This window comes from Microchirus variegatus (genome assembly GCF_963457635.1).
Source record: "Microchirus variegatus genome assembly, chromosome: 8".
Lineage (NCBI taxonomy): Eukaryota > Metazoa > Chordata > Actinopteri > Pleuronectiformes > Soleidae > Microchirus > Microchirus variegatus.
The window spans coordinates 9,254,005-9,268,684 of record NC_139809.1 but is presented as its reverse complement, the minus strand read 5'-3'; the positions used below and the strand labels follow the sequence as shown (position 1 = coordinate 9,268,684).

Below are 14,680 nucleotides of genomic sequence, written 5' to 3'. Positions count from 1 at the left end.
ATAATGTTATACGCAACCAGGACAAAAAGGTAGAAGATTAAAGTCCATGCAGATGAGGAACTGTTGGTTCCTGCGTCTGTATTTAATGAGTTTATTACATCAGTGAGTGAATGTTCACCATTCATTCACAACTCAGGCTTCATATAAGGAAAAAAAAAGGCTTTTTTAAAATCTGTTGAACATAAAAACACAAGAGCTGAGTAGTGAACTGAGGTGAAATATGTGGTATATGTAGTAGACTCTACACTCTTAGAAATAAGGGTTCAAAAGGGTCCTTCTACAAGGGCTGAGGTTCTACCTGGAACCATTTGCTTCTGAAAAACCCTTTCCCAAAGAAAGGGTCCTCAAGGGTTCTTGGTAACAATAATGGTTCCAGTAAAAACCATTTTGATCCAGAGAACCCTTGAAAAACCCTTTCCTGAATAAAGGGTTTTAAAAGGATTCTTGGTGGAACCCTGCAAAAGGATTCCAGGTGGAAACTTTATAAAAAGGTTCTACCTGGAGCCAAAAAGGGTTCTCCTATGAGGACAAGCCAAAGAACCTTATAGGATTCTACTTAGCACTTTTATTTCTAAGAGTGTACATACATCACATGATAAACTGAGTATTTAAATTCAGGAAGCTGACTCTCATGTGAGTCACAAGCTCTGATATGGAGATATGGATATGGAGGGGGAACCGTGCCAGGAATGGGAGTGTGCATGCGTGCGTTTCTGTGTGTTTTTATTTTACCACCTGAAGTTTATGCTGCTATAGTGATAGGGCAAAGATCCTCCAACTCATCCCTCAATATGTGAAAGACCTCAGTTATCCATTAAAACACAAGATAGAGAGAGAGAGAGACGCAGACTGTGTGATAAAGAACTGCACTGTTTCCACTGCTCATTTGTCTTCTCTCCTCTTTGTCTGCTGCTGTCTGACAGCTCTGTTTTCCTCGCTTTTCCGTTGCTGTTATTAAATAAATAAACACATGGATTTGCTGTGTCAGGAATAAAAAAAAGCGTTATAATAACAGTAATAAAACCTCAATCACCGCCTCCCTTTGTGGCTTCAAAATGGAACAAAGTGTTGCCGTTCGCTATGGTTTCGGTTTGATCAACACAGCCATTATCAGTGAACGCTCGGGCTGTCGCAGCTGCTTGATTTGCAGGATGGATGGATTTAGTGAGATGCATCTGGTGATGAATGATGAGGGTTTTTACACACTTTTGTTTGAAAAAGTGCACGCACACACACATGCACGCGCCCACACGCCCTGTTTCCATGACGTCAGAGGACATAGCATTGACTTACATTGACTTCCTGGAGACTTACCCTATCCATAACAATAATTACAACTGGCCTAATCCTAAAACATTAACCCTTAGTGCTCACGTGGCACAGATCTGTGCTCCCATGTTAAATTACCTTAGCAATAACACACATCTCCTTATATGGACATCCTGGATGTGTTCATAGGTCACATATTCAGGCTTTAAAAAACGTGTTTGTTGAGTCAAAGTTATGATTCATTTTAAATCACATTTGAGGCGTGATATAAAGTAGCAGTAATTGCGCAGAAATCACAAAAATAAAACAATTTTTTTATTTTTGCTCATAAATCAAGAACACAGAGTGGTGCTCTGTCCACAGAAAGCAGGAGTCTCTCTCGTCTTTATCAGTCTGCACACTCTCCACAAGGTGGAGCTGTTTATTCATCGGCAATCCAGTCTGTATGCTGTGAGGAGATGACTGGCATACAGTTGCCGCTTTGTTAAAAATGTCGCCCCCTGCAGGCAGAAACAAGACACTGCTGATACAAAATAAAAATAAATACAATACAAGTTACTGACCATGAACTTCACTATACTCTATTTTGTTCTATTTGTTTACTGTTCCCTTTAGTGTGATTATGGGAGTTTTTGGTGTCATATGTGACATTTGTTAACCACAATAAAAACATCAGCTCATAATTGATCTTACGGCTCTGTAATGCCAAACGATAGATTTTCAGGATTAAAAAAAGTGACTTTAAGAGCCTTTAAATTTTTCCATAAACACTTGTTCATCACCAGCAATGAAATGACTTAATCCACATTGCAGCAGTTTGTATGTTTCTTGCCTGTAGGTGGCGCTGGTTCGCCATGACCTATACAAGCCCAGTGTTTTCAGGCCTGACACCTCAGGTGCTTCAACAGAGTCAAGAGCCTCTTTCTGTTGTTTCCTCATCGCAGTAATGAGTAAAACAGCCGTGATGGTGAATTATTCTCGTATTATCTCGACTTTTATCGGCTGCAGGTGTCCGCGTGAAGCACTCGTCTCAACCGTATCCGCTGCTGCTTCATTCATCACCTTTTCCCTTTTTCTAATTGCAGCTCTCACTAGTGGCCTTCAGAAAGAGCATTTGTGCTTTGAAGCACTTAGAAAAACCCAAACACCAAAATCACTACCAGAGCTTTTTATAGCAGAATAGACTCAAAGATAAATAAATAAATAAAAATGTCAATGCAGTCATCTTTGTCTGGATGTAGGGTTTTAAAAATAAGAAGTGCTGTTGAGGACAGTCACAGACACATGGGTGTGAGACACATTCAGTGTCTTCATGGTGAAATACAGTGTTCTCCATTGTTTTTGTATATTTTTAACGAGAGCACAGTCCTCGTCTCAACCACAGCCCATAGGAATAAAAAAAAAAACACACAACTGCTGCTTCCAGGCTTCATCCACGCTTTGATGTAAAGTCACTGAAATCCACCGTCTGAACTCGACGAGACGGAGATAAACACAATGAAATGAAACGTCTGGGGTAAAGTGAAAATATAAAAAAATTATGGAAAACGGGTACAACAAAAATACGCCAACGTGACAGAGGTTCCAGGAAATTAAGTCACGGGGGGAAAGAGAAGGTGGCAATCAGCAGGAAAATGTTTTATTTATGGGACTCTGTGCAGTTATGTCAAAGAGAGGAGACACAGAGAGAGACTCGTCCACAACACTGTTCATCAGATATGATATCAATTTATACAGAATATTATAATTGATTCAAATTAATGTTCTGTACAGCACTTTTGGTTGTTTTTAAATGTGCCCTATAGATGAACTTTGAGTTGAGTTGAGTTGAGCAAAGAAAATGGAGGTGAGACCAGAGAGGAAAAATAAAAATTTTCTCTACTGTAGTTAAAGGCGCCATATGTAAGAATGTGGCCAAAAACGGTTACTACACTCAAATTCAAAATACAGAGGTCTTTTAGGTCTTCGTTTTCCGCCATTGTAGCTCAGATGTAACTGGCAACCCGTGGTTGCTCGGCAGCTGAGACTCTAATGACTGCAATGTTTGGTAGATGGCGGTAGGTGGCGCCACATTCAAAACATAATTTTGGCTGTACTGTTGTTGGTGGTGAGTTCAGTTTGTTATATGAACATTATTCCTGAGTCTCTGTCACATATTAGGAGATTTTTTACATCCAGCTTTAGATTTATTACATAATGCACCTTTAAGCCAGGTGATCTGTGCCCTTCAGTATTTGAGTGATGTATGTAGAATATCTATGTTGTGAGTGAGTTAAATGGTTAAATTGTTCGGTTTGCAAAAGTTCAGCATGAGAGCAAAGCAACTATCCTTAACCATAACCAGTTAATAACTAATCCTAACCACAATTATAATGTCAGCCTTAAATATCTGCCTCATTAGGACCAGGTTTTGGTCTGCGCGAGGACTACTGGTCCTGACAAGGTCAGTGTTTATGCTAGCAAAGGTCCCAGTTGTTTTTATTGTACAACCTTTTGTATTTTAAAAAATATATATATTTTGTATTGTATTGTTTTAATGTTTTTAGGCCCTGTGTTTCTATATTTTATGTGTCTCTGATGTACAGCACTTGTTGTTGTTTTTTAAGTGCTTTATAAATAAAGTTGGATTGGATTGGATAAAGAGCTAACACATACAAGTACACATGCAAACACACACACTGCAGTACTGTTAGCTTCAACATACTCACACGCTAACCATGGTATCGTAACTTGAGTGGACAATTCTCTCATTGTTCTTTTCATATAAATTCACTATTATGGTAGAAAAGAAATTGATCCCTCTGGCTTCAGCAGTCTGTGTGTGTGTGTGTGTGTGTGTGTGTGTGTGTGTGTGTGTGTGTGTGTGTGTGTGTGTGTGTGTGTGTGTGTGTGTGTGTGTGTGTGCTGACCTCTACCTGCCCTTCAGCTCGCCCTGCCTCGTCAAGAGTTTCTATTGTTGATGCTGAGGTTCCTCCAAACTGCACGCTGCCAAACTGAAAACCAAACAGCGTGGAGAGAGAAAGTCAAACACATAAGATTAGGTCAGGTCAGTGTGTTTTTGGATAATGGAGATGAGGGTTCACTGGAAAATATGGAAATTACAAATGAAATCCGAAACAGTTTTTCCGGTCCCGTTTTCCTGCAGATCGCAGATCTTACATTTCTAACTCTGGAATAGTAAAAGGTGCAACATATGGAGGACCAAACCTGACGTAATAAATAAATGCATTAATAAAAAAATAAAGTAATAAATTAATTAATACAAAAATTAATCAATTAATAAATACATAAATACAGGAATAAATAAATAAGTAAATGCATAAATAAATAAATAAATACATGCTTTACATTTATTTCTACATTTCTGTTCACCTACAGTTATTTATTATTATGTCAGGTCCTGTCCTCCGTAGAAGCGGGGACCAGAAAGGTTGTCAGTCTGATGTGTTTGTGTAGTCTTTAAAAAAACAAAACACATGCTCTGTTTGTTTGTTTGTTTGGTCTGCTGACACAAACTTCATAAGACATGTGAAAGGCTTATTCTACGGCTATGAAAACCAAACAATTCTTAATGTTTGTTTGTCAGTTTCATGTCTACAAATGTATGTGTATGTAAACGTAATGGTGCTTAAACTGTTGAGGTTTCTTTTGGCTGAAATAAGGCGAATAATAACCATTTTATGACTTAATATAGCAAATAAAAGGCAAAAAACACCAGTGTAAGTTTTCCCAATATGGCATATCACAGCATTACTACACACCAGGACGTTCCCATAACTACTTGAGCTCTAATTGACACTTTATTTAAAACATTTTACCCTGTGCAGAATTCACAAATGCAACCTTTTCTACAGTTTAAAGAAAAAGAAAAAAACAACAACAACATTTTTCTGGAAGAGCAGGCTGAAACACTCTGTGTGTGTCTCCATCAGTATACCCCCATGTTCTGGAGGAGCTGAGGAACACTGTGATCAGATAAACATAGTCTTTCTGGTCTTCACACTGTGTTCCACCCTTTTAGGAAATGACTGTTTTTGCCGAGAAAATTCCTGTGCGTCTGTGAACTTAATAACAACAACTCAGGTGAGCTGTTTTTGTTCCAGGAGTGGATTTGAAAATAATAATAGGTGCTGCGCTGAAAAAAAACCCCCAAAAAAACGTGCCCACAGTGGGTGTCGTCATGAGCACGCCACCACACGCCTCCTGGATGTGGAGTCAGTGTGGAAAATTAAATTCCAATGAGCTCACAGTTCCTGATGAGTGACTCAGAACAAAGTGACACAGGCCCTTATTTACGTTAATGAGCCACAGAGGAAACCCAACAATGACATGTTTGTCGCACATAAACACAGGAGCCTGACTGACTGGCATATTATGTCACAAATGCAACCAAATAATGCCTTAATTTACAGTTCTGCAACTTTGGACTTTGGATAATAATTCTGTAAATGTACGAACTGAAAGGCAAACCCTGTGCAAAACTTCACTGTGTATGAACTTTATATCTCTTATAATAAAGGTCTTCTACCTATTAATTACATTCATTTTTAATCAATACAGTTCTACAAAGGGGATTTATGTAAATGAATCTCTAAAATCCTGTGTCCCTTTTCTCACATTTAGCACAGGGTTGCACGGATAACGTAAGAGCTAATTGTTGAGTGATATAAAATATCATCATTGCTTGCTTACCTGGATTCAAGAGACAAAGATAATAATGTGAAAATATGAAAGTGCATTTTATTCAAATATTTTGGAATCAATACATTTTTATTGAATTTATCTTGACAAAAAAGCCAGATCTGTTGATAAAGTATTAATATTTATAAACAAGCTATTGTTTTTTTTACACACCATCTTGTCTCAATAAGCTAAACATGCTCTGTTACTGTCATATAAACACACACACAATAATCAGTACCATCATAGTGAATCCTCATTCAGCAAAAGTGTTCATTCACTTTTCTCAGCATCTGCTCTTCTTTTTCCTCCATAGACGCAGACTTTTATGATGCCTTCAGGGGCTGTGGAGAAATTCGGAAATGGAAAGTTCCTGATGTAGTTATCCATGTAACATTTTGGTAACGATAAAGTAAAAACATAATATTTCTAAGCACAAATTTTACAACAAAAAAATCAATTAAGTGATAAGATCAGGACAGATATTGGGATTTAAAAAATAAATAAATATTAATAATAAAACAAATGCTACTGCATATAAGAGGCATTATCCTATATACATTTAACACATTTACAATGATTAACACGTACAAGTACAAGACAGATGGCATAGCAGAGTTAGCATAGCATTTTGACCAGGGTTCTCCCATATCTATTTATTTACATAAACTGAAAAAATAGAAAGACAACTAATAATTAATATGGTAAGAAAATGTAAGACAAAGTAGGTCAGTATGTAATTAAAAATAATGTCTTTATATATTTAGATGGTTTCCAGACATTTTCGGAAAATGTGTTAACCCTAACCCTACCTACCTAATGTGAAAACGACTATCACGATTATCCTGACCTACATAATTGTGATTCACAATATTATTAAGACAAAAACTTACTACTTAATCAGAATACATGAACAGTGGAACAAATCAATTATATAGGACTGTATGTTGTCGACATCCCCTCCCTGGTTTTTAGCTCGATGCTCAGATGTCCGAGCTTTTAAACGAGTCCCTGAAGGCGGCTCTGGCCCTAGCGTAGCGGTGATCGCTGAGCTCCCGGGAGAGTCCGTGCAGAAGGAATGAGGTGAAATCGGACTTGAGACCGGATCATGGCGGCGCCTGTCGGGCGGGACACTTTACCTGAGCACTGGTCTTACGGTGTGTGTCGGGACGGCAGGGTCTTCTTTATCAAGTGAGTGGCGGGGAAATGTGTGTTTTATCGCACCGTGTCTCTCGCTCTGACGGGAGTTGTTTGCTCTACGACGGTGTAACAGGTGTTTTTTTTTCTTCTGCCCCCTCCTCCTCCTCCTTCTCTCCCTCCCCTCATTTCTCCCTCGGTGTGTCCGTGCGGCAGCGATGAGACTCGGACTACCACCTGGCTCCATCCCCGCTCCGGTGAACCGGTGAACTCCGGACACATGATCCGCTCAGGTAAGCTAGCTAGGCGGCTTGTGCGTGGCGGCTGAGTTTTAACCTGCGCTCGTTTCGTGTCTTGACTTTGCGCTGTTTGTGTTCTCTTGCTAACTTGAGTGTGCACACACTGCGTGGGCCCATCCCGGGGCTGTAAACTTTCACAGGTGTCACGGAGATAAACAACTCTTTCTTTTCAGATCTGCCCGCGGGTTGGGAGGAAGGTTTCACGGACGAAGGAGCCAGTTTCTTCATTAAGTAAGTACCAGGTTTTTAACCAGCGCATTACAGGGAAGTTAGTGCGCAGTTTAATATGGCTCCTGCGTCTAATTCCCCGTCTACTAGCACGTTTAATTGTTCCGGGACAGAGTGACGTGACTGTGGCAAACCTGCTGATCCTGGAATGACCCTCTGCTCTCATGTATTTCTTCTTGGATTTTACACTTGCAGTTTTTACTTGGTGCAAACTCATGTTGACGCTAAACCTAAATTCAACCCTAATCCCACAGTTTCCCAGTTATTGTGTACACAAAACACAAGAGACTGAATTTACAATACAACCTGTGGCAAGTTTGTGCAAATGTGAGCATAGTTAACATATTTAACAACTTTGAACAGCCATTTCCAAGAGATGGAGTTTGTTGTCTTTAAGCTCAAAGGTTGTGGGTTTGATCCCCAGCAATTGATGGTTGGTGCTGTATGAAAGTGTGAATGGGTGAATGGCAGTGTAAAGCAGCCTTGGCTGGTCCTGAAGACTAGATAATTGTGATCATATGAATACAAGCCATTTACTACCATGATTCTGCCTCTGTTGCAGAATAATAACACTAATAATGTGACATAATGATGTGTTGGAGTGCATACAGTGGCGGGGTGGGATCAAGAAGCATTAATCCTGTCAATCTGCTGAATGACCGGATTTTGGAGCAGTAGAATTCACTTTTGTGAACACATCTTTGTGTTTTCAGTACTACTTCAACCTCATTTTACCAGTGAAATATTCCCGTTGAAGTCTTTACATAAAACAAATGACTTTCTATGTAAATTTGGTTTGAATGTAATGGGCATTTTTTAAATGAGTGTAAATAAATGCACTCAGGCAGCGTTAACAGCATATTCAGTGGCTTTTTGCTTTGGAATTTGACTTACTTTTATCATTTCGACAAATGTGAATGATTTAATTCATTTATCTTTCTTATTAATTTGTCTTATTTGTTTATTTGGAGGGGGGAGAGTTTAGTACATACTGTTGCCAGCCACAAGGAGGTGATCAAGATGTTTTGGCTTCATATTTTGTGGACCTGTAATGTTGGTCTATCATGACCGATCATGAACCCTTAAGTCCTGACCTGCAACAACACTTGTGTCAATTAGCATTTTGCTTATTATTGTTGAAAATGTGTTGAGAGTAGTCGTCTGATTTGAATATTTCTCAGAACAGATTTCCACTGGGCTATGGCTCCACATACTCAGTTTGCATTTGTATTTCTTTAAAAAAAATCTGTGTGGGTTTGTTTCTAAGACTCCTTGGTGAAGAAGTGATTTCTATGGGTGATGAATATTTATGCGTTTCTTCTAAAGCCTCTGTAACATTGAAAACTATCATTTTGCCTCCTAGACGACTCTGCCAGTAATCAGCTGTTCTGAGGTCCTGTAATTTCTTTTCCGCTGCCCTCTGTGGGACTGTGGCTGTGACTGTGTTATGACTTTTCTATGCCGTGGTTGGTTGAGGTGGCCGAGGGAGACGCCCGTCAACTGGAAGGTCAAGGGTTTGATTCCCGTGCGAGACACTTCTGCTGCACACAGTGTGCTGTATGAATGGGTGAATGGGAAAACTGAAGTGTGAAGTAGCTTTGAGTGGTCATCAGCGCTGTGTATACACAGAGCAGTTGTGTTGACAGAGATGTGTCATTGTTGATAAGAGAGGGCAGACATCAGTTCTCACATGAATGTGACGAGTGTTTCATTTTGCTGGTGGAAACGGGTTTAGATTTCAGTGTAAAGTCCTGATTTACTGTTGTGATTAGGGATGGGACGATACCATTACCATGTCCAATACTGATATCAAAAACTCCATTGTTTACCGATACCGATATTATTCCGATACAGCCATTTTAGGCCATTTATGAAGCTGTTAACAACACATTTGTGCCGAGTCATTCCAAAGACATAATTCTCCAACTGAGTAACAAATAGCGTTCTTCCCATAAAAGAAGAAATAAACAGCCCAAACATGACTCGGCTAAAATGGTTTTGCGTATTGGGATTTTGACCCAGTATCAGACTGATACTGATACTGAATCTTATCCCTAGTTGTGATGTGATTCAGACATAGATGGTGTGTGTGCATATGTGATATGTGTCACTTATTTCAGCACTGAAAAATAGGGGCAATTGCTGTGATTGAATGTCCTCTTTTTCAATGAAACCTTTCATTCATGTATCCCAAACGTCAGGGTCAACATATACTGCAACAATTTAAGAATCATTTCTGAATAAATTCAATTTAAGTCTGTGCTGTAATAACACAAATGCATTCACATTATTCATCTGACATTTTGACTTAATCAAAACCAGTAGATATTTTCTAGCGAAGGTGTTGCGTGAATTCCTTTGAAAATTGAAGCTGAAAAGGACGACGTTTAGTCTTAAATTTATTAAATCAATCAATAAATCAAATTGTATTTGTATAGCCCACCATTTACAAAACATAGTTTGTCTCATGGGACTTCACAGGGTTGATAACATCCTCTCTCCTTAGACCCTCGACCAGGGTAAGGAAAAACTACCACGGAAAAAAAACCTTATAACAGGGGGAAAAAAAAGGTAGAAACCTTAGGGAGAACCACAGGTGAGGGATCCACTCCCTGGACGGACAGACGTGCAGTAGATGTTACCAAAAACATACAATACACAATTACAAAGAATAAAAAGTAAACAAGTCTTTAAATGCCAGGATCCATCCGGATCATGGAGTCCTCGTTTCTGTCCTGCCCTCATACCGTTCCCGTTTAAGATGTTAAAACTGATTGCACTGTATAACAGGTATAGAGGAACCATATGCCTAACTTCCTCTGTATTATTGTCTCACAGATTAATACTATTAAAAATGTTTGTCGAGGAGGTTTCATGTGTCATTTTAAGCAAGCAAGCCTACTAATTAGATCATTAAACACATAACAGAGACATTCACTGAAGGTATGTTGACTTCTATAGATGGATTTGAAGCTCAGGTAATCATGCACGTGATAAGCCTCCATGTTGATTTACGTATCCGCTCGTCTTCTTCTTCCATATCCAGCAACATGAGGTTTAAAAGTAAAACATGAGCACAGATGGAAGAATCTTTTCCTTTGCCTGTGAGTGGGATGTGTTTGTTTTCTGTGTCCCTCTCCAAAACTTTAATCTGGTTATGAATGGTATTTCTTGGAACAGAAATAACAAGGTGAAGTAATAACCTTGAAAGCCAATATCCTATTCACATCAAAGGGTGGGGGGGGGGCGGACTATTTATCTGGAGGCCTTGTGTATATAACTGCCCCCACAGGGCTTCACCGCTGTCGGCTTTGGAGCCTCTTCTATCCCCAAAAATTGTGTGTGTGTGTTTTTATTAGTGGCAAAAAGAACAGCACAGCTCCCCGTGTGCCTCTGGGTTTTCCATTCCATTTCTATGCACTCACACTTCTTTAAAATGACCTACTCTGAGGAAAGGAACCCAGCTTAAATACTTTTTTAGGACAGTGTCTGTTAATGAACAGACGGGAGAAAGAGCCTCTGTTGCTCAGTAACCATTACAACAGGACGAGTTAAAGTCTTCGCTTTAAAAGAGCGACGTGATGGACGTGTGATAAACAGGTGTATTTATGATGTCACTGTGTCGTATTTGCGTTCTGTCTTGTGCTAGTTGCTTGCAGCCATTTATCCGTGGTGCTCTCTACTCTGTGTGTTCACGTACACAGAATCTTAATACAGCTGCATCCCTATGGAGCCTCTCTTCTTTTTTTGCCTCTGTTGTCAGACGAGAGAACAAGTGCCAAAGAGTTGGAATAAATTGCAGCTCACGAAGCCTCAGACAAATAAGTTAAAGACGATGACTTTGTTCTTGTTTCATCCAGACTCTACTGAATGTACAGAGAGAACGTTAGAAGTGACAGAATATCTGCTCCAACTTTCTGCCTCTCACCAAGCAGAGAACACAGAGAGAGGAGAGAGGTTTGCTTTTTGCTCACTGATAACCAACTACAGTGACTGTCTCGTAAAGCTATGCTTTTCCAAAAATATGTTTTAGTTCTTTTTGATATGTGCTTTTTTTAATAGGAATTGCTAATTGTAAATTTTGCTCTGCATGCCAATACCACGTTACCACTTAAAGGTCCCATATTATGCAAAATCAACTTTTTAATCATTTAAATCTTTATACTTGGGACTCTTGAGGTCCTATCAGTCTGCAAATTGTGCAAAAAGATGACTCACTCATGTTTTTGTGGTCCTCCTCAGTCTAAGTACAGGAGATGAAACATGCGATGTTGACTTCCGCGCTCCTTGGGACGTCACAATGCGCTAAATTCCTGGGATTGTTGTCTCATGGAGCTCCGCTTTGTCCGCAAAACAAACTTCCAGCCTCATAGGATTTATCTGTCCAGTGGATACATGGATGTCATTTCCGGTCCCTTAAGTTTTGTTTTACTTTTTTTTAAGGTGGACAGAAAGATACTACTAAACTGAGCATTCCGAACAGGGCAGTTTTGGCAGGGTGATTGAACTGCTGTGGTGCTTCATGCTTATGGTATTTTGACCAAAGCATGTCACAGACATGTTCATTAGGACACCAGGGAGCTAGGTTAACTTGCAGAAATAGGGTCTAACATGTTCCCTTTAATGTAAAGTTTGTAGGCTTTGTGGTCCTTTGTGCACAGTGAGCAAAAAGACCAGAGTAACATGGGAACAATGCATACATGCCAGCGTCATGGCCTACATGACTGGGCAATCAGTTGGTATTGATTCAAAAACTCACGATTAAATGTCATTTTTATAAATTTTTATGGTTATAATATAACATTAACATAAGAGTACATTATATTGCAGTACATTTATTTATATATATATATATATATGCATTTAAACTTATGCTAGGTCTCCATGCAGTTAACACTTTGTGATATGATGTGTTTTAAAGGCACCATATTTAAGAATGTGGCCAAAAACAGTTACTACAATCAAATTCAAAATACCGAGGTCTTTTAGGTTTTGTTTTCTCCGCCATTGTAGCTCAAACGTAACTGGCAACACGAGGTTGCTTGGCTGAGACTCTAATGACTGCAATGATTGGTAGATGGCGGTAGGTGGCGCCACATTCAAAACATAAACATTATTTGTAGTCTGCAAAATATATATATTTTTTTGGCTGTAATGTTGTTGGTGAGTTCAGTTTGTTATATGAACATTATTCCTGAGTCTCTGTGACATATTAGGAGGATTTTATGGCCAGTTGCTTTAGATTTATTACATAATGCACCTTGAAGACTATGTTATGCAGCACATCTTCAAAGTAACTTCTTGCAAATATTGATGCAAGTCTTTATTAATAAGAAGCAATTACCGCACAGCAAACGTGCTGGACTGATCACACAGCTCTCAGCATGAATCATGTCCTTTTCTTTGATCTGGAGGGAACTTAGTTTGTTCCAAAAAGCACGTTTATTACCCCCCCAGGGAGCATTGTGGTGCCTTCAGTGTAAAATGCTACACACAAGCTTCTCTCCTCTCATTCTTTGCCCGTACTTGCTTTAGTAGACCCACTGATGTTCCCCTTAAGACATTTCCCTATTTGTTTAGTTTGTTTGACAAGCTTCACATCCGTGGACTAAGCCCACTCTCACATACCTCTCTTCTTAGAGAAGATGCATGTTTGCCGAAGAATGTTCCAGCTCTCTCACTCGTCGTGCCTCTGTCTTGCGGTGTTTACTTCGCACTCATGCTGCACCTCCGTCGATGCACACACAGACAGCAGTGTGCACGTCTCTCCTCCCTCAAAGGGGCCTCCAGATGGATGTCGCTCCTCCCAGTCCTGCAGCCGCTCCCACCAGGGGGCTCCTTGTACACAGAGTTAGAGCAGAGCTGGCTGATTAGATCCAAAGACGGATGAACCACCAGCAGGAACATCAGGAGACATCAGGAGAGAGATGCCAGAGATGTCTATTAAGAATGAGTTCATTGTCACATTGTCACTGTGGTACACCACAGACATAAAGACACTTAGACACGTGTAGAGATCAAATTAAAAACACAACAGGAGATCAAAACATGAAGATGTATTTGTTGGGGTGCACACAAATTTGACAGACATGTGATTAACAGACAGACATTCCTGCATTTACAGATGTATTTCTCCATGTCATACTTTTATTAACAAATTCTTTACTAGTAAGGATCTGCAAGGATCTGTGCCGCTGGTGCACCTATGGTCAAGTGCCGTGGGAATAATACACAACTCCTTAATGGACATCCTGGGGGTGTGTGTTTATAGGTCAAATACTCAGGCTTTAAAAATTAGTTTTTTTTCCCCTGTCTCCTTATGTGTTGTTGAGTCAAAGTTGTGATTAGTTTTTTGGTCAGGTGTTTTTATATAGTCGGTGTAAATAACTTTTTTTTTTCATCAGATTGCCTTGGTTGTGCTGAAAAAAAGGATATAAGACACTCTATAGTGCACATTCTTATAGCATCTGCATATACTGCATGTTTAAAAATAGAAATGGAAAAAAGCAGCCAAAATGCTCTGTGTTCTTAAGGTTAAGCCATATTGTGTGAGCTTGACGTCTCATCGTCTCGCTCTTATTTAACCTCTTTTTTTTTTTTTTTTCTTTGAAGCAACTGAGACTATCCTTGGTTGCATTCGATGCAGACGGTCGTCAAGATGATCTGCTGTAGCTTTAAGATCAACAGGAAGCTCAACTTAAGTAGTTTTTTTCCTGCAGCTTTCAGCCACATGCCATTTTTATCTATATTATATATAACAAGGAAGGCACAGGTTCTATCAATGTCACGAGAAAGGCCCTGTAAGATTGAAACCCTTCAAGTCATAATGTCATACTCGCAGAAACAATCAAGACCGCTGCAGTCGTTCTTGTTCTGTTTGAACATTGACTCTCATTTAGTCCTTTATCCATGTTTACAGTCCTGCTCAGCAGTTTGAAGAGAGGAAAAAAAGAGTTGGCCCATTAAAAAATAGAGTAGAATGATTGCATCTCACTCTAAGTGCACAGTCAGATGGCATTAAATTCAGTGTTGTAATGTAAGTACAAGTACTTACGTTACTGTGCTTG

At 39.5% G+C, this 14,680-nt stretch overlaps 2 protein-coding genes across 2 annotated transcripts in view; both read left to right on the top strand.

Annotated features, from left to right (window-relative positions):
• The window catches only part of LOC310930922 (uncharacterized protein), a 33,452-nt gene that overhangs the window by 10,946 nt on the left and 7,826 nt on the right, over window positions 1-14,680 (top strand). The window lies entirely within an intron of this gene.
• Window positions 7,058-14,680, top strand: part of LOC310930921 (pleckstrin homology domain-containing family A member 7-like) — a gene marked incomplete at its 5' end in the record, with an annotated part of 115,367 nt that continues 107,744 nt past the window's right edge. The window contains 3 exons of the mRNA XM_083893985.1: window positions 7,058-7,140; window positions 7,303-7,379; window positions 7,559-7,616. Coding sequence (XP_083750111.1) covers window positions 7,058-7,140; window positions 7,303-7,379; window positions 7,559-7,616 — 218 coding nt within the window. The remainder of the gene's footprint in view (window positions 7,141-7,302; window positions 7,380-7,558; window positions 7,617-14,680) is intronic.